We start from the raw sequence: 21,129 nt of genomic DNA, 5'->3' as shown, positions 1-21,129 counted from the left end.
AGTTGTCTCCCCTTTGTTTATGTCGAAATTAGACAGGATCCCCATCCCTTAAAAAAATGGCTGCATAGGAAACGATGAAAAACTTCACCACTAGCTTACAATGTAAGTACACTTCGCTGCCAACTTGTCACTAGCCGACTTAAACATATGAATGGCCGGTAATTGTAATGATTCTTCCGTATGTTACTCAAACAGTTGCTTGATTTTATTATATTAACACTACGTAAGCACGCTGAAATATTTCTTGATTGAAGTCATACGCACACATATACATACACACATACACATATACGTGTGTGTATATACATATATATATATATATATATGTATATATAAAAGTTTAGGGAATAGCTAGTAATGGTAGATTTTCTTTAGGTTAGAATGTCTGTAGACCTTGGTTTGACTAACTGAATCTGTTACTACTTTTCTCTCTAAATTATTTCATTGACTGAGTTGTGATTTGGATAAACTATAAATGTTCAGTATGTCTAATTTCGAATAGCAAGTCTGCTGGGAGTGACTCGGGGCCATTTAATGAATAGATTTATAACTTAAAATGACAGCAGTTCCATACATACACATACGAAAAATAGTGAGTGTTATGTTTTCGTAAATATATTATCTAATGGATTCTTATATTTGAAGTGTTCTTATATATGTCTATTGATGTTTTTAATTGATAATTACAGTGTTCTCTGCAATATATTGTTTTCTTCTTGCGATATTTTCGTAAATATGTTTAAAATGTAGCACTTAACTGAAATTAGTGTTTCGCTATAAAACAAGAAACAACATTGATATTCAAAAATATGCAACAGATATAGCATGTAAGGATTTTATTTTAATTAGGTTATATAATTCAGTTTAAACACCGGCCATTTGGTTCACTGGTTTGATCATTCCCAGTGGTTTGCTGTAATGATTTATCTTTCATATTTCACTATCATTTTCCCAGATGATATGGATAATATTTCGACGCTTCACTTTGTGAGTTGCGATTATGGGGTAAGTATGCTTAGAATTGAACACTGTCTTCTCTAGTTAATATAATACCTCAATACCTTTTGAAATTAAGCACTTTTCGAAAAAGAAATAAGATCGAATAATTCTGTTTATAAAACGGAAATTTTAAGTTTTCCTTATACATTTCACACCAGTGTTGGTGGGCCTTTGGATTGCCTTTTCATTCATTCTTTATTATTATTTTTTAATTTGTATCTCATGAAAATATTTCATGTGCTGAAAGTTTTAAATGCCGTGAAATTTAGATAGTTTGAAATTTTCGGAAATTCTAATCCAAAACAAGATATGAATATAAAGCTGTATTTACACAGACAAGCAACTACCATCAAAACTCTTAATTTTTCGAACTCGTTTGCTTTGCATGGATAATGAAGTTACCTTCTCTGTATACCATTTGTTAAAGAGATCTAGTTTTTCTTTTCAGTAACGCCAATGACAATTACTTTTCTTTTAAATGCTTTATTCAAAAGTTGCAGCATTTACAAGAATTTCTTTAAAAAGTTAAACTTTTAAACAGAAACATCATGAATACCAGTAGTATGCGAAGGGGAATCAATTTTCCATATCATTTGTAAAAATTGGTTTTGAGTTTTGCCAAAAGAAATCGCTTTTAAATTAACATCTTCTCTTGTAAGATGAATTTTTTTTCAAGTTTTAAATTTAAATGACACATGGTAACGTGTTTCCTAACTTGTGTGGTAGGTACATCATGCTACCCGGTTTAACACTACAGCCTGATACATAAAAGCCTTTAAAAGAGTTCACTCTGTTGTGAACCTCCAGACCCAGCTCATGACAAGAAGTTAGCGTGACCACACAAAGAGCTGATACCTGCTACACTTCACTAGATGCCAGAAATAAAAACAATTCTCCCTCCTTCTCTCTAACATCCATGAACACCAAGATCACCTCTTATGAATATGCTAACTTCACATCTTGTTCCTCTGAGACAAATCTTATCTTATCAGTCTCTACTGTAAGGATATACTTTTTTTACTCAAAGGTCATACATAAATTTCCCTCTCCCTGACATTCATCTCTTTCACCTGGATCTCAGTCATGAAGACTTTCAATTACTCTGGCTCAAAGCCAGCCTTCCCACCTCCAAATTTGCTTCCTTCCTCAAACCTCGCAAACCACTAACAACTTTTCAACTATTGAGAACACCTAGCTCACCTTCACTCCTCTCTGAAGTCATTCAGTGAAGACTTCAATGCTCACAACTCTTCTTTGGCTCTCATACACATCCCATATTGATGATACCAATGCAGAAACAAGTCTTTTCGCTCCTTAACCAACACACAGACTCGCCAGACTCCCTTGGTCACTTTCTTACCTAAATACATCCTCTACCAGACCAAAACTTTCTCTGCAACCATCAAACCATCAGGTTGTCTGATTAGTGCCTTATTACAACTACCCACTATAAATGCACATATGCAATGCCCTCCCCTCCACATATACATGTCCCTGATCCTATGGCATTTCAAGTTAACCAACTAACAGAATTCCACTTATTCTTGCCCTGACAGCACGTGCTTCATTTCTGACACATCAGAAACACCAGATGGCTTGCTAAAGCCATCCTGTTTAACATGTCTTCCCACATCTCACACAACAAAACCTTGGGGAGTTACTGAAACCATCTTCTTAAACATGTCTTCTTACATGCCACAACAAAACTCACAGCCCTGACTTTTCCAAATGGTTCACGCAGCTGTGCTGTAGTAGTTTAGGCAAAAATACATGACCTATAATACTTGGAGAAAATCACCCACTTTACAAACTAGACAGCTCTTACCCAATATCATAATTCCAGTAAGACCATCCAAACTGAAAAGGTTGCCTCTGTGCATTGCAGAGCCATCAAGCTCTCCTACTTCTGAAATTGCAGATGATCCTTTTAGTCTCCTTGCCATAAGGAGCTCTAATTAAAAAAAAAAAAGACAATCACTGCACATATCAGGAAAACATTATCTCACTCTAACTTCATCACACATGAGCAGCACATAACTAGAGTCTTTATGATCACTTGAAATACTATGCCTTGCTAGCATTTCAGCCACCAACAATTAGTCCTCTACAAAGCTTAGGTGAGACTACAATGAGGTATTGCTTCTACGTCTGGGTCAGTACAAGCTGCTGCACACATGGCTATTGTGGATTACATCCAGTGAAAGGCCACTTAATGACTTCAAGTCACTCACTCACAGATTCATTCTAACTTCTGGCCCTGAAATGTACTGACTCCTCTGCCTTTTCTACTGCTACTATAATGACTTCTTATCTTTGAAGCTGGCTGGTCTCATATAAACTTTACCCAGGCCCTCTCAATTCACTTGTTTCTTCCAATTGTTTTTATATAATCCCCTCCCCTCACACATACTAACTGTTATACCCTGTCCTTTCTTTCCAGAACTTTAGTCCTCTGGAATTCCCTCTCTATATATATCTTTCTTAAAGTCATCAACTTGCTTCTGTTTAAGCTAAATGTTAACATCAGTCTTACTGCTGGATGACCTGAAAGCTAAGGATGTAGTTCCTTCCTTCAGACCTAATTAGGATAATAATAAAAAAAAAAAGAAACTTATTGCTTGTTGTAGTAAAACTTGAAATTTTAATGGTAGTATTTATCCACTGGTGGTCTTGTTAAACTAGAAATTACTTTTCTTTAAATGATTCTTGGTTTTAGTTATTTAAATTTTTATTCCATCTGTTTTAAGTTTGCTTTTCAAGTATTTTTATATTTGTTTTAATTCAGTTTAATGTGAATGAAACAGGCATACAGCTTGTTTTGATAAAGAAACACAGTATTAACATGTTTCTTGTACTCTATAATCATATTATAGGTGAACCTAAATTACCCTGGTATTGTTACATTTCTTTATTATTGGAAGCAAATAATTTGCAGTAATGCATATCATCTTAGTTAAAATCAATGTCAGGTCATTTTAGGATGCTGTGCATCTATATTATAGCTGTTTACAGAATTACTCTTCTATTCCAGAGAATGCTCCTATATTACACTTTAATTCCTTGAAATACTTTTGTATTCCTTTCAGAGCTTCCAATTTTTTTCTACTTCATGTGAATATTATTCCAAGTTTTCCCAAAATATCTTTTTAATCTTGGTCATTTTTAGAAAATGTCAGTTCATGAAAATTATTGTTTTTGTTGGTATTAACTGGGTCAGTTATATTGGTCATGTTTGTATTGAATAGGGAGCAGGAAGGACTTTATCAAACTTATTCAATCTATCAAAAATTTTGAGTTATTCAATAAAATACTTCCTTGTCCTGTGTAAATGAAATGCACTTGGGATTTATTTCAGGAGTGGGGAAACCAGATAATTACAAGTAAGAAATATAATGTATGAAGTGGAAATAGATCATATGGGCAGAAGCTAGCAATAGTATAGAATAGGATAAACTTGGATAAGATACATTTCAGATTTGCGATCACTTACTATATTTCTAGAGAGATAAGACAAATTCTTAACTAAAATCCATATTTGCATGGCTGTCCTATGCGCTACAGTACTAAAAGTGGATCACTCTCCTCTACAGGTTTGTGCTGTTATGATCCAGCAGTGGGTATCAATGTTTAATTTTCTCATCTTTAACATCATTGTAGCTTTGTTGGGATCTGTAATTTCTTGTACCATTATTGAACTGTGAATAGAATTGTCTTGCTAATGAAGTTTTCTCCATTCTTTGGACATGCCTAAGCCAGCAGTATCTTCACTGCACCAACATCTCTTTCATTCTAGGGACTTTTTCTAAGATTATGGTGTTCTTGACCTTGTTTTTTCAAGAAATATTCATGATCTGTTTCAGGTATCTCATCTTAAATAGATGCATTTTCTTCTTTTACTTGTTTGTGTTAAATATCCATGTTAAATATCCATGAGTAATATGATATAATTATTCAGTATACTTTGTACTTGGATCATAATGTACTTATTCCATAATCACTCTCTTAACTTATTGGTTTCACTCATCCTAAGATGTTGTTCATTTTTTACTATACTACCTAAATAGGTAAACTGGCTTACCTTTATCAGCTTCTGTCCTTTGAGGTCATGGGGTCATTTTATGCTACTTGGCTCTTCTGGTTGAACTTTATGATAGCACTTCCAAAAACTTCTTTCAGACTGCATATTCTCTGCACCACAGGAAAGACAGTTATAATCAGCAGCAAAAAGATTTTCTCTCTCTAACATTTGTGTGGTCACCATTTTAGCTTTGAAGTCTTCTACCTTAAACAAGTCAGCATCAGGCTTTTTCTGTAAGAGTACACCTTCAGCTGAGTTGCCAAAAACCTCCTTGAACATGGTCAGCAAATAGGGTGAAAATAATTTTCACATTAGCATGCAGCCCTACTTGACTCCTACACTAACATCAAATTTTACAAGCTTGGAGTTCCCGTGCATAATCCAAGCCCATACAGGTGAACTTTCTGTGCAGCCCAACTTTATGAATACCTACTATTAATCTGACTAGTTTACTATGTCAAATGCATTTGTGAAGTCATTGAAGACCATATACATTGCCTTGCTCTGTTCTGCATATTTTCCCTGGATCTGATGGAAACAATACACCATATTTATAGTACAATCCTCCTCTTTTGAATTCACATTGAATTTCTCTGAAAGACTATATTAGTGGCAATGTGCTGTATGGCAGATTCATGCTCACTAGAAAAACCAATGTTAACATGATGATTGCAATTTCATGGTTAAGGGGGATAATTTTTTTGTGAGACAATTACTACAAGCATCAAATGTAATCCAAATTGATATCATCATCATCATCGTTTAACGTCCGCTTTCCATGCTAGCATGGGTTGGACGATTTGACTGAGGACTGGTGAAACCAGAAAGCTACACCTGACTCCAATCTGATTTGGCAGAGTTTCTACAGCTGGATGCCCTTCCTAACGCCAACCACTCAGAGAGTGTAGTGGGTGTTTTTACGTGCCACCGGCACAAAGGCCAGTCAAGTGGTACTGGCAACAGCCACGCTCGAAATGGTGTATTTTATGTGTCACCTGCACAGGAGCCAGTCCAGCAGGACTGGCAACGAACTCGCTTGAATGTCTTTTCACATGCCACTGGCACAAGTGCCAGGAAGGCGACGTTGGTAACGGTCACGCTCGAATGGTGCTATTTACGTGCCACCGGCACTCATTTTTTTTTTTTGTATTATCATTATTATTATTAAGGCCATGAGCTGGAAATGCTCAGTAGTATGTCACCTGTCGCTACATTCTAAGTTCAAATTCTGCTGAGGTTGACTTTACCTTTCATCCTTTCGGGGTCGATAAATTAAGTACCAGTTGAGTACTGGGGTTGATATAATCAACTATCCCCCTCCCCCAAATTTCAGGCCTTCTGCTTATAATAGAAAGGATTATTATTATAATAAAGGCAGTGAGCTGGAAGAATTGTTAGTACATCAGACAAAATGAGCATTATTTATTCTGGCTCTTTAGTGTTCTAAGTTCAAACCTCACTGAATTTATCTTTGCCTTTCATCCTTTTGGGGTTGGTAAAATAAAGTACCATTCAAGTACTGGGAGTGGGGTGAGGGGGTCAATGTGATTGACTAACTCCTTCACCTTAAGTTTGCTGGCCTTGTGCCAAAATGTGAAACAATTATAATTTAGTCTGAGATTCTGTTAAGGCTGATGTTCTGCTTGTAATATCTGAAACTGATACCTTTTGGTGAAATGTAGTCCTGTTTATAAAAGTTGTGCAAGAGTGGCATGAAGTGTCTAGTTTGAATATGAATGTTATTTGTCTGTTGAAATTTTATGAAGAGTGGAGGGATCTATTGAAGAGCATATGGTGAGAAGTAATATCAAATGACCATTAATACAGAGAAGGAAGAATGTGGAAAATCTTGAAAATTGCACACTGAGGTTGATATAATGTGGATTAGAGCAAACTATGTTTTAGTGGAGTAATCTGACAGGTAACTTCTGAGTCAAGAAATAAAAGATGGATGAAATCCAAAACTGTACAACTTTGTCAGACTCAGTTGAAAGCTTTGCTAATAATCTCAAGCTCAGCACTGCTTTTGCTAAAATTCTTGAAAGTGAGAGAATACTGGTAGATTGAGAACAAAAGCAAATTTCCAGTAGAACTGGTTATTCTACAAAGTTAGTTGATAAATTTCTTGAGAAGTTCTTGAAAACCAGGCTGCAGTTTGGGAGATAAAGGAGCTTGCTGATTGTGCAACATTCAAGATATCTTTTTGTTTCTGATGATAAAATTTGAGGTGCAATATTGGGTGAACACTTTTAAATTGATGGTAAGTGAATTTTTCCAGTTTTTGTAGGCAGCATTCTTCAGCTATGAGTTGCTTAGAAATTATTGACTAGCTTGGAACTTAGTTTCAGTCTACCACTTAACTTAGATGAGTCAGAGATGAAGCATGTTTACTGTCAAAGATAGGCAGCACAGATTATAAGTAGAATTTTGAGGTAAATGACTCAAGTTTTCAGGGTTGTGTGTAACAAGGTGGTTTAGATGGAAATGCCATGAAATTTTAATGACCAGGTAATATTAGGTGGGTAGATATTGTGACCACAGGGAAAATGATGGGTTGAGAAGTAAGAAAGAGATCAAAGGTTTGAGAAGTTGGTGATACTAACTTGAGTAGACAAATGATGATAGTAAATGTTTCAGCCTCTGTACTAAGACTGTTGCTCACAGAGGACTGAAACAGCTGGTGAACTTGTTTGTTTAGAGAAAGTTGTGAGTATTAAATCATTATTACTGTATATAGAAAGATGATGATGATATATATATATATATATCATCATCATCGTTTAACGTCTGCTTTCCATGCTGGCATGGGTTGGACGGTTTGACTGAGGACTGGTGAGCCAGAAGGCTGCATCAGGCTCAATCTCATCTGGCAAAGTTTCTTACAGCTGGATGCCCTTCCTAATGCCAACCACTCTGAGAGTGTAGTGGGTGCTTTTACGTGCCACCGTCATGAGGGCCAGTCAGGCGGTAATGGCAACAGCCACGCTCAAAATAGTGTTTTTTACATGCCACCTGCACAGAAGCCAGTCCAGCGGCACTGGCAACAACCTTGCTCGAATATTTTCTAACGTGCCAGTAAGGCGACGCTGGTAACGATCACGCTCAAATGGTGCTATTTATGTGCCACTAGCACGGAAGCCAGACAGCTATTCTGGTAATGATCACACTTGGATGGTGCTGTTAGTGCTCCACTGGCACAGGTGCCAGTCATCGAATATGGTTCAATTACGATTTCGATTTCACTTACCTTAACAGGTCTTTGCAAGCAGAGTTTAGTGTCCAATGAAGTAAAGATAGGAATAAGTGAGCTGGCTACACTTCTGGCAGAGGCCACGAAATGGCTGAATAAATATATCAGACAATCAACTCAAAGTTTCTTAAGGTGTTTCAATGTACATTTGGGCAATTCCCTTAATTCTATCTACTTCCATTTACATAACTATCAGGAATAGGTACCAGATCTACGTTTTATAGCTGAAGATAAACCACATCCTATCTAAAGGGAGATATATCTTTTTCTGCTTGATGTTATACACCTGAAGGTAAGCCTTAGCCCTTAAAATGTAACTTGCAGTTTACAACACATTCATATTTTTGTTTATATATGCAAAATGGTGCTGTATGTATTATTTCAGTATACTAGTGAAGTAAGTATTGTTCCTGTCAAGTTTACAAATTGTGATGTCATTGTTATGCTAGTATTGTTATAGCATTGCATTTATTGTACATGCTGATTAAGACTCTATAAGGTAGTTATCAGTTCAGTACCGGAATTTGACTATTCGATAACATTTCTGAACATAAGGGATTGTGGGTGACTATGGCTTTACTTGGATAAATTTAGTACATGACTGTGGTGCTGCTAGTTAATAATAACAATGAATTTCTCTACTTGATGACCCAAACATTATAGAGACCTGGCTGTGATGTTTTACTGCTGCAGCAAGAACAAAAGGCTTCTGGGCACCAATGCTAAAAAACAAATAATAGATTTTGCTTTTATCAACAGTAGGTATAGTAACTATATATAAAGTTTATTTTTCTGATAAAATTATTAGCACTTGAAGAAATTAATTTTAGCAAGATAAGATCTGCCATAATGTCACCAGTTCCTTCCTAAAAGAAATTAACAGAGTTCAATTCTTATCACAGCTTCAAAATCTGGACTGAATCAATTCTGTTATTCTTAGAGATTGCATGAGTCAACTCATTTTTGTGAATTTGATAAAATTAGAGCTTATAGCACAAAGTCCACAAGAAGATATGATTCAAACGAGGCTCTTAGAAGCATGCAATCATCTAAGCATCATGTAAAAGTTTTAGAATATTTTTTTAGTCCAGTAATCTGAAACTTAATGCCTGCATTGAATTGATTCAACACTGAAATGATTTCAGATTATTAAAACGAAAAAAAAAAAGGATGATATTGATCATGTCACTATGTCATATGTTGAGAGAAACAAACGTAAATCTATTTCTAAATGTTGCTTTTATGAATATAAATTAGTATCATCAAAATGTCCTGCATTTATTGAAACTTTTTTTAACTTCTGATCCAACAAATAAAAGATGAATGAAGTCTGAAGTTAAACACTTTGCCAGACCCCTCAGCTGAAAGCTCTGCTAATCACAAGAGCAACAACAGTGCTTTTGCTAAAGTTCTTGAAGGCAAGAGACTACTGGTGGATTCTGGACAAAAGCAAATCTCCAGTAGTACTGGCTTAGAAGCAGGGCTGTGGAGTCAAAACAAAAAACTTTGACAACTCCTACTATTGGCACTTTCAACTCCAACCCCTCTTTATGTAATTAAGTGATTGTGGTCTACATATCTCATAAAGCATATGCATATACTTGTACTTTGAATAGGCCTATATGTTATACCCTGTTTATATTAAAGAATAATGATATTGTGAGTTGGAGTTGGTGTCAGTAAAACTATACCAACTCTGACTCCAGCTACTCCTTAATTGTTTCCATCTCCACGACTCTGACTCTACAGCCCTGCTTAGAAGCCATGCTAATGGTGAGAAAGCAATAGTTGTTTGATTTTGTTTCATAAATTGGAGAGAGAAAAGGTTGTATGTAAAACCACTGTGAATAGATTGAGGAAATTGAAAGTAATAATTCGGCAAATATTTATGAAATTGGTCTAAAAATACTTGAACTGTAATCCCTTAGAATATTTGGATGGATTTGAATAAACCAGTGAGTTCATATTAAAACAAATTAATGATCCCTCATTGAAATTTTGGAAAAGTTTGATGCATTAAATGGAAACAAATAAGGACAATGGTGTGAGTATCATGGAGTTGTTGCTGAATGGAAGAAAAATCATGGCTTGTTGGTATGGATAGATGTAATGAATGAGATGAAGTTCCAGTATAGTTTGGAAGATAGATAGGTTTTAAGCTATTGTTTCTTTTCAAAGAAAATATCAGAACATGTTATTCTGAGGTGACACTGTTGTCAGTATACATTAAACTATTTGTTGTATTGAAACTGGAAAAGTTCCACTTAGAGGAGGGACTAAACAGGCATTTCCTTTAGTAGTTGTGTTTACTACAAATGCACATCTCTGAATAATATCTGGAGACTGTAAAGTAAGTTTAGATGAAAATTTTTGTATAGATTCTTATCCAACTGCAATTACTAAATCGATATTTCATTCTACTTCTGGCATAAATTATATTGATTGATTGATTTTAAGGGGTTTATGTCATCAGATAGAAATGTATTCTGAAGTGAGAAAAGTTACAACAATATATACACCAAGGAATCCTTTTAACAAGGACAAGTCTTATGGAATTAAAACTGCCAATACATAGTTTCAGAGAGCAATTGAACATGTTGGAAATGACATAGATGTTATTATTTATGAAGATGATACAAATGTTGGTGATAAAACTGTTTGGTGTATCACGTCAGTGTAGCCATTGTATGGCCTTTGGGTGCTTTTAGTGGAATTCACTCTATTGCAAGCACTCAGATCCATGCACAGTCACCAAACCAAACATCCTATGTCTCTCTGAGATGCAAATTTTGCAATGATGTATCGAGTAAAAAGTAGAAAAAGCATACAAAAGAGACACAGGAACCAACTGAAAAAGAGATTTGTGTAAAGTGAAGCAAAGAAGTTGGAGGAACCTATAGAATGGTTGTACGATATGTTCCAAGTACCAATGCCACTGCAGGTGATTGAACCCAGGCATACAAGTGAGAGGAAGAGAAAACAGAGTTCCTGAAAATAGATGCCAGGAGAAAAAAATATTTAAACAAAAAACTCAAAAAAGGGAGATGGGGTGAATAAAAATATTCCTAAATAAAATGACACTTCCTAAGAAAAACTTAAAAGAGGAGATGTAGGGAATTAGTAATAATAGTACACCCCTCCCATGTGACAAGTGGAATGAGGCAGTTACAATAAGTAAGGTGACGTCAGCTGGTATCGAGAGAGTACGAGAAAGCTGTGTTGATAGTCATGTCTGTACTGATCTAGTAATTATACTGTGATATTGAGTGGGCGTTATAACAATCCAACTTTTTGAGGATAATAACACTATACGACTGGGGATCATACAGTGCCAGATAGAAACATCCTATCAATGAGTCTGGAATATAACAATATCTGTCAGAGCGACAACTGTCGTACAAAGACAGATACAACAGTGGCAAAAGACTGCTTTATAATGCCTTTGTTATTTGGAGCTGGCGGGTCTCATACCTCCATCACTCAGGCACTTTTGCCCTTCTTTGCCTCTTCAGCCTCTCTCCTCAACCCTGCTCGAGCCATGCCCAGTTCTTCTTTATTGGAACATCAGTCCTCTAGAATCTTCTCCCGGATCATGTCTTTCCTGCAGGTGTTGAACTGCAACTATTTAAATGAAACGTTAACAACATGAAGCTTGCCAACTTAATGGTACTACCCCTTCCTTCAGACTCTACAAGTAAATAAAAAAAATGTAATGGTTAGAATTATCAAGCATGATAATCAATTAGAGACTAATTAATTATCTTTTTTTTAGTATATTGACTAATAAAGAGGAGACGGTGTCACCAGTGCCTTGTTTACTAGCAAGAATTGTAGGTGTAAAACCACCAAAGTATAAGAAACAATTAGGTTTGTCAATTTCTATGGGACAATTGTCCTGTTATTGAAAAGCCATTTAAGTCATTGAAAAATGTGTTAACAGTTGAAAATAGTAAACTTGTGTAATGGAAAATTATTTGTTTCACCAACTTGCTGGAAAACATTAATGACAAAAACTTTATATGACTATACTCATTGAGACTCAATGGCAACAAGAGATCCATTGAAATTAAAAGTGTGATGACTAGTTTACTGTGAAGATGTATAACAATATGTAATAAAATCTCTGACATCACCATCATCTTTTAACATTCATCTTCCATGTTGCCATGGACAACTTTACAAGATCTGACAGGTCCAAAGATTGCATCATGTTCCAATATCTGCTTTGGCATGGTTTCTAGGGCTATCGTGATTTTGGCAGACCTAATAAACTGGAAAATGGCCCTTGCAGATTAAACTTACCTCATAAATGTAAAAAAATAATTTGGAAATGTGCTGAAATGCAATAATTTCAAACCAAGTTATCTTTAAAAAGAATCAAAGACAAAGTTATGATGACTAAGTGGATTAGTGTTGCAAGTGGTGTTGCACTATAGCTTTGAATTACACATAGTCAGTGTCTATATTTTGTGTTTCTGTGGTAGATAGATATGCCTTTTTGTGATAACTGGCTTCCTAGTTATGAGAGAAACTTACTGGTCATCATAAACTTGTTCCTTACTTTTCTGAGCTCACACTACACTGAAATTGATTTTTATCTATCAGTCATCCATGATTGATAAAATAAATAGTAGTAATAAAATAAAGTCCATAATCAAATTTTCCCTCTTTCTTCTTAGAAAAGGACCTTCAATGCTGTGTGCAGAAAAAAATGTAATATATTTAAAAAAAAAAATTTTCAATAAGTATTTCAACAATTTTTAGTCCCTTATATTTTCAGAAGAAGCTATTTTAAAATGTAGTTTTGTATTCTTGCTTAGAAGAGAATGTCATGAACATTATCCTACCAGCAATCTTGCACTTGTATTTGTTCAATTACTGTTGCATTTACTAGTGTTCTCTTATTGAATTCTTCAAAATCACAGGTAATTTGTCACCCACTCTATAGACCTTTGTCAGTGAAACTGATGGCCATTTTTTACCAAAAATTTCTCCCTGTAAATCTATGCTTGGAAGTGAAACATAAATATTATCTTTTGAATTCAGTAGTCTGCAGCTATAATACTCGGAGACAAAAATAACAAAGCCGTAAAGTGACTATTCCATTTAAAAATAAAGGAACTCTTTCTTCAAAATAGACTCCTCTACAATAATCATAACAGATTTAACCAAAGTCATTGAAATCTTTTATTCATCTCAGTATATTTATTATTATCTCTTATAGTTCCTGCATTGAATCCTTGAGTAGTTCTGCTTAATTATATGTTGTGCTCACTGTGAGTGGTTTAATTATCTTAAATAATCTGGTTTAAACTACGTTAAACAGTAACCTAGATTAAACTAAGTTAAACAAATTTTTTTTTCATTTTGTTTTTAGTTAAAGATTCTGTCTTAGCTATTTCCTAATATAAAAACCATTAATTGTAATCTGATACTATTGGTTTGTGGAGGCATGAGGTTAGGGTGTTGCACTTGTAATTGTAAGATTGTTGTTTCAATTCCTGGACCAGGCGATGCATTGTGTTTTTGAGCAGAACACAAGTTACTCAAATCTACTCAGCTGGCAAAACTGAGTAATCCCATGGTGGACCAACATCCCATCCAGAGGAGAATATATATGTCACAGAATCTGGGAAATTGCCCTTATGAGCCTATGGCTTGGGATGGACCTTTGATCTGTTGGTCATTGACTATTGTTTCAAATTATCTTACGTAACAAGGGCACAAGCTAAAAGATATATCTAGTAACTGATACAAAGGGCTACTGTTAATAATAAAACATTGGTGACATGTCACCAGGAATCTTAACTAGGACTGCTTTTTTAGGTCTCCTAACAGACATTAAAACATTGAAAATGGAATGTTTGCTCTCCATTTCCTCCATCTTTTTGCGACACAAGTCTTGAAAAGCAGAAAAAAAAACATGTCAACAGCCATCAAGGGAGATTCTACACAGTTGTTTGTTTTATTTGAAATACCAAGCAAATCTTAATTGCACCATACCACCTTATATAAGTAATGTAGTCTGAGACATGCTCTGCACAAAATGATCAAAAGCATTCCAGTTATAAAAGACAGCTGGGATGCTTTTAATCTTAAGTCTGTTTTATCCAGGTTGATCTGAGGTTAAACAACATGTCATCGACAGCCCCACATCAAAAGTACTGCTAAAATGATCACACTGCAACAATACTAAGACCTGCTCATCACAACAGAATTGAGATCCTAAAACCAAGGTGCTATGCAAAAAGTATTGATGTGGGTGCTAGTGCCATGTAAAAAGCACCCAGCACACTATGTCAAACCAAAAAAAGACTGTGGAACTTGGTGCTGCCTCAGGCCTTGTCAGTTCTTGTCAAGCTGCCCTACCCATGCCAGCATGGAAAATGGACATTAAATATTGTTGTTGTTAATGATGACTTCTGGTGTTTTAATATATGATACATAACAATATTTATAACTTAATTAAGGAAAGCTCAGCTATCCTTGTCAGAGCTACAGAGTGTTTTGGTTCTGAGCTACTGTTAGCCCTATACAAACCCTAAGATTACTTTGCTATTGAATACTGCTTACACTTGTTGGTTCCTGTGGAAATCCTTGTACTACTGGCTTTCAGAATTCAGACTGAGCATTAGCCATATCTAATTGTCCATATGCTGTATTGAGTCTAAATTATTAAATAAATAAAATGAAAAATGAATGGCAGTCATTGACTATGATTCAATGAGGATGGTGAGAATTTCTTTAGTATACTTTAAAAATATAATTGTGTCAAATTGCCATTCTTACAACAGCTATAACTGAATTTTATTTCGCATGTACAGCAAACATGGGCCATGAAATAACCTCTTTAAGTTAACAATCATTAAGTTTGACATGTAACATTCACTAATTCTTCTTATTAGTACCTACATTAACACTGATATCAACTTGCTAAAAATAGAGAGTGAAAATACTTGAAAAATTCAAGGAGTATTCACACCTAGTAGCTTACCTATTCTGTATTGCACTGATATGCTATGTTTATTAATACAACAATACCTGTGTTCTGCATATTTTTGGTGGTGCATTTTTCTCATTTGGGAGTACCTTTCTTATTGCCAACTAGCAAAACAACTTATTTATAGCTGCATTAGTGTTCAATTTTCTGTTCAATAAACTAAAGGACCTTTCCATCTTATGTTGGTTTTATTTTAAATTGTTGGAATTCCTAAATGTTTTATCTTCAATATGTAATGAGTTACATTTTCCTGTAGTGAAAATAAAAGACATGTTGAATGAGTGAGCTAACAGTGATTGACATAGGAAATACTGTATACCTATGGTCAGTGTATGAAAGTGATATAGTGCACACACACAAAACAATTACTTATATTCAGTGTGTGTGTATTAATCACATATTCAGTATAATACCAATGCAATCTGTTTCTTTCAATGTTTGCTCATTTCATAAAGGATATGTAATTTTGTCTGCCTTCACATTCTTAATTGATTTAATCTTGCACATACTGACATCCACACTTGCCTTTATCAGCTTGTTTCTCTGGGATTAGGCTGTCTCTATTCCATTGATATTTTTCATTTCAACAAATTATCCCTCCCACATTTCATTACCTGTAAGAGCATACACTCATCATTGCAGATACATCTCTCCAGTGTTGTCCTCATTCAGAGTCACATAAGCTTGCAATTTAATGCACATCATGCTTCTCGATTATTTCAGCACAACATGTACCTGTTTTATTTTAGTAATCTCAAGAACTAGCTTCTTACTTAGACTCCAGATATTTTTCCCTTGCTTCTTGTTGCTGTTTCTTAGAAAAATTTGCACTCATCTCTAATAGTATTTTCTGCTTCATTAAACTAAGGTGCTCACTACTTAATCCATTAGCATTTAGCATTTGGGTCATATCCAGCCCAAATATTCTATCTGTCTTATGTTCAAACTGGCCATATCTGGCCTCTCACAACTACCCTACAATATCATTTTTAAAATAAACAATCACATCATTAAAATCTCAAAACTACAAGATAATGTATAACTAATTGAAAATAACATGAATAAATAAACATATTTGACAGACTGATCTGAATGCTAAATGGTTAAGCTATGGAATAGCGTAGTGGTTTATAGTAGGTTGCATTGTAGGAACATCCAGCTACATTATAGTTTTCTGTCTTACTTATTTAAATAGGTGCAATCTAGTATATATTATGAAAAATTCCTAAAGGAACATAAACCAATACATAAATATTACAATTAATTTTATTTAATTTCCAACATTTATAATTTGTATTATGCTTCACTCTTTAATTATATCTGTTATCTTTCTAGGTTATCCATTGTTTTATTAAACCTTTGATGCACCAAATTTTAAATATTTGCTGATAATTCCTAAAAATGAAGAAGCCTACCTGTGACCTTTGTGGAAAGATGTTCTCTCGCCGAGACAACATGGAGAGACATCGCATTCGTCATCTGCGCCGTGAAGTCTTCAAATGTGAAACATGTGGCAGAGATTTTAGTCAGAAATCCTATCTGAAGTTGCATCGTCGTCTTCATACAGGAGAAAAACCTTTTGGGTGTAATTTGTGTGGTCGTGCTTTCTCGCGCAATGATCATTTAGTGATCCACATCAGAGGACATCAAGGAATTAAAATGTTCAACTGCCAAATCTGTCACAAAGCTTTTGCACGTCGGTCTTACTTAACTGTGCACCAACGTATCCACACAAATACTCGTCCATATAAATGCCATGTATGTGGGTGTGCTTTCTATCGTGGAGACCATCTTGTTCGGCATCAAACTAAGCAGCATGGAGAAATAAAGGCTCTTCCTTCTGTTGAACTTGTTACAAGCACAACTCAGCAGGTTCATATGCAGAATGAAAACAATAATATGGATTCTGATAGTTTTAACAGCCAATGTGAGACCGTTCAACAAGAGCAACAACAAACTTCTCTTGTTGACCAAACACAAATACAAGTTGTTACAGTACAAACCACTAGTGATATGGAAGGAACAGATTTGCAGCAAGCTTTTAAATGTACTGACATCTCTTGCAACACCAACAATAATGATGGTATTATTCACAATTCGGGAGACCAGTTAGTAGCAGCTGTTACTAATGGTAACAAGACCACTTACCATTCTTGCAGTATTATCCATCCCAACCAAATAATACCAACTCTCCAAAGTGCTACTAATATACAGCCAGGCCAGGAAAATACACAACAGCATCAGATATATCAAGCTACTGCTGACTTAAGTGGAACTGGTATGGTTTACAAGTGTGATTACTGTTCAAAATGTTTCTCCCGTCATGAAAACTTGGAGCGTCACAAATCAACTCACCTTAATGAGAAACTTTATAGCTGTGACATATGTCAAAAGAGTTTTTCACGCAGGTCTTATCTCAGAGTCCATCATCGCATCCATACAGGGGAGAAACCTTTTGTCTGTGACAGGTGTGGTTTTGCTTTCTCACGGAAAGACCACTTACTAAAACATAAGAAAAATAATCAAGGAGAACGTAAACTGAGCTGTGTTCCTCCCAAGCAACTTATTGACCTGAAGGAAGATATTATCACACCTGAGGGAAACTGTCAACAGGTAGCAGTCGTCGTTCCAGCTGATGCATCTGCTGTGACTGATGCTGAAGGCAATTTAATTGTTACTCATGCCCCTGGTACAGATCCAGCTGATGTAGCCAGAACTATTGCCATGTATCAACAAGAAGCTACTGTCAATCAGACAGACAGCACTGGCACAAACCAAATCTATCCAATGCTGTCAACATTTCCCACAACTATTGAAATCTCACAATCAACAGCTCAAATATTCCCAACTATTCAGATGTACCCAGCTGCCACACAGCTCAATGTACCTCTTCATGCAAATGTCTCTCATGAAATTATTATTCCAACTTCTCAGATTACACAGAGCAAATAAAATTCTGAAAATATCCTTTTTCAATATCTATGTATCATGTAATTGATTGCATTTTTACTAAAGCACACAAACACACACATAGGCAAACACTCAAACACAAATATTTACACACACACACACACACACACACACACACACACTGATGCATTATTTTTTGAAACTTGCTTAACTAACAAGTTGTATATACGAGGCTTATTAGCCTTAGTTTCTTCTTCAATATTTTAGTTGTTTACTATACTGTGACTAATTAGCATTTTTTGAAGAGGTCTCATTATGTAGAATGTGATCTCGTCTTTGAATACTTTTTACGCAGAGGGACATGGCTAAATAATTACAAATAGACTGATATTTTCCAAATTTCACACAATTTGCCAGCATACATCACCCCCTGCACGCACACTGTGTACATAAAAAAAAGTGTATAGTACTTAGTGTATATACAAAGATGTTTTATGCTCCAAACAACTATTGCTTTTTAAATAAATTATTAACTTTTATTGAGAATCATAAGAAATTTAACTCAAAATAAATCTTGAATTTAACAACAGTTTCCTTAGAAAACAATTACTGAATAATTTTTGTTTTAGTTTCTTTAATATGGTCAGCCTTCTGTTTAAATACCAAGTTTTTTTTTTTTGCTGTTTTTCTTAGTTAATAGAGTTGTCTGAAGAGAAATGTAAATCTTTATAAAGATTACAAATCTTCAAATATATCATCTGAAAGAGAAAAGTACAAAATGTTGCGAACAGTGTTCTAAAAATTGTAACATTAGATAATCAAACTCCAAACATATTTATTTTTTCTGTCTTTAAATTTTTCTTCTTTTTCTGTTACTTTTGTGAGTGTTAATTTTTTCTCCACTTCTTAGAGAAACTTCCTTTTTTATCCAGCTAATTCATTATGCATTTTACTTATTTGGTAAAGATTGCACTATTTATCTTGTTATAAATCAATCTTTTCACATGGAGAAAACATTTAAGGTAACTTATCACTTGTTTTCAGATAAATCTGCATTGGAAATGGAAAATTGAATATTGAAACATTGATTATGTTACTTTGATAAAACATATATCATCATGGTAACACATTCTTTGAATTTGATTCAATTAGCTGTTACGTCTATTTTAAAAAAATTACATAATTATTATAGGCATTTTATATCTTCAGATGGTCAAATGTATGGAACAATGTTTTCAATAATTTCTCTGTGGAGAGAAGGAACTTCCTATAACTCTTGAAAAGCTGTTTATGTCGATAGACAAAAACATGCTATGGAAGTATAACATTAAAAATAATTAAGCATTTCAATAGCTTAATTTTTAGTCAAAATATCTTTAAAATAAATGTCTCCAGAATAGGAATGCTTGATTGAAATTCCAGACTGCATAATGTATATCGAGTTACCTCTAAATATTTGTTTAGCTGCCTCAAGACCACAGATCTGCTTGACACTGTAACTTCAATAATTGAAGTACTTCCTATCTAAAAAGAGAACATCTGACACAGACATTCATATATTTATCTCTCTGCTAAAGGTTTATCTTGTGATAGGAAAAAAAACATCTGATTTTTGTGAATAATTTGCCATTTGAATTCCTTTCAGGAAAATTGTGCTGTTTCAAGAATAACAATCTTAATTTATTTCTTATTTTCTGCTATTTCTAATTAATTTTAAAATTTTAATGTGGAAATAGAAGAACTAATTTTCAAAACAATATTATCAGCACAACTGAGTGTTTAGAAAACAAACAAATGAATTTGAAATGTGTTCTATTTGTTAAGAAATTCTTTCAACAATAGGTAATGAAATGTAAATTTAATTTCATTATTACATTCCTGCTGAAAGTGTTATGATTTTTTTTCTAGCACAAGCCAGTCTAACTATTTTCTTCCAGCCCTTTATTGTATAGTCCAAATTTTAGGCTACTTAAGTGTTTTCTGTATTATGCTCAACAGATGTCAAATCACAGTGTTATTGACATAAACTGAAATATTGGTTAAGTGCACTTTTATTGTTTGTGCAGTTAATAAAAATTCATGAAACAAATGCTAAAATGTTTTCAGATTTATTTACATTTTTTTTTTATTTTATCCGTTTTATTCCAGATTGATGTACTAATTGAATATAATGACTGATTTTAATTTTCTGTACCTTTCTCCAGACTTAGATCTTGTGCTATAACAATGTATTATTAAACTGAAGAATTAAGCATAAAATTATCTGGTTAAGAAAGCACTTTATAAATTGATTCTCAAGACAACTTATTTTTTAGTTTTGCTCATAACATAAATCCCAGTCGCTTATTTCTGAAAGTGATTGAAGAAATGTATTTATCAAATTTTCAAATGATATTTGTCATCTGACATGAGAGAAGCCACCTACCAACGTAAATGTGTATTAAACTATCAATCCTTGACTTGAGTGGATAATAATTGTGTCAGAGAAGTGTAATGAAGTTAATTGTTTATCATCATTTAACATCCATTTTCCATGTTGGAATGGTTTTGATAGTTTGATAGGCTCCATTGTCTGGTATGGCATAAATTCTATATAACTTGATGCCCTGTCTAATGCCAACCACTTTACTAAGAGTACTGGGTGTTTTTTTTTTCTTTTTCTTTTTTGTAGCTCTAACTCTGTTCAAGTTGCCATGCAGCTTGCAAGACTAATATAACCCTCAACTGAATGACTAGGGTAGAGGTGGTAGCAACTTTATGCTAGGTGTTGAGAGGTTAAAGTATGAAAGAAGGGGGAAAAACATGGAGATATATCACATACAAGAATGGGTGGGAGTAATCAATGTAGAGCTGGAAAGAAAGATGGTGGTAACAGAGTATCAGGGTGAGCCC

General features: G+C 34.5%; 1 protein-coding gene across 7 annotated transcripts; it reads left to right on the top strand.

Annotated features, from left to right (window-relative positions):
- Window positions 1–15: 15 nt before the first annotated feature.
- LOC106884036 (uncharacterized) lies at window positions 16–20,326 on the top strand. 7 transcript variants are annotated; one of them, XM_014935245.3, is made up of 3 exons: window positions 16–102; window positions 956–1,005; window positions 16,663–20,326. In XM_014935245.3, exon 3 carries the CDS (start codon window positions 16,729–16,731, stop codon window positions 18,277–18,279), a length of 1,551 nt encoding a protein of 516 aa, XP_014790731.1. In that variant the 5' UTR covers window positions 16–102; window positions 956–1,005; window positions 16,663–16,728; the 3' UTR covers window positions 18,280–20,326. The 7 variants fall into 7 exon arrangements, with proteins under 7 accessions (XP_014790731.1, XP_014790730.1, XP_052828729.1 ...); XM_089362527.1 differs by lacking the exon at window positions 16–102 and adding an exon at window positions 309–592; XM_014935244.3 differs by lacking the exon at window positions 956–1,005.
- The last annotated feature ends 803 nt before the right edge of the window (window positions 20,327–21,129 follow it).

This window comes from Octopus bimaculoides, chromosome 14 (genome assembly GCF_046866305.1).
Source record: "Octopus bimaculoides isolate indiv1 chromosome 14, ASM4686630v1, whole genome shotgun sequence".
Lineage (NCBI taxonomy): Eukaryota > Metazoa > Mollusca > Cephalopoda > Octopoda > Octopodidae > Octopus > Octopus bimaculoides.
Note: the sequence above shows the minus strand (reverse complement) of the source record. Positions and strands in the feature narration are given on the sequence as shown.

Excerpts from the sequence above, each read along its gene's own strand:
- LOC106884036 (XM_014935244.3), top strand. The coding sequence starts at position 16,729 with ATGAAGAAGCCTACCTGTGACCTTTGTGGAAAGATGTTCTCTCGCCGA.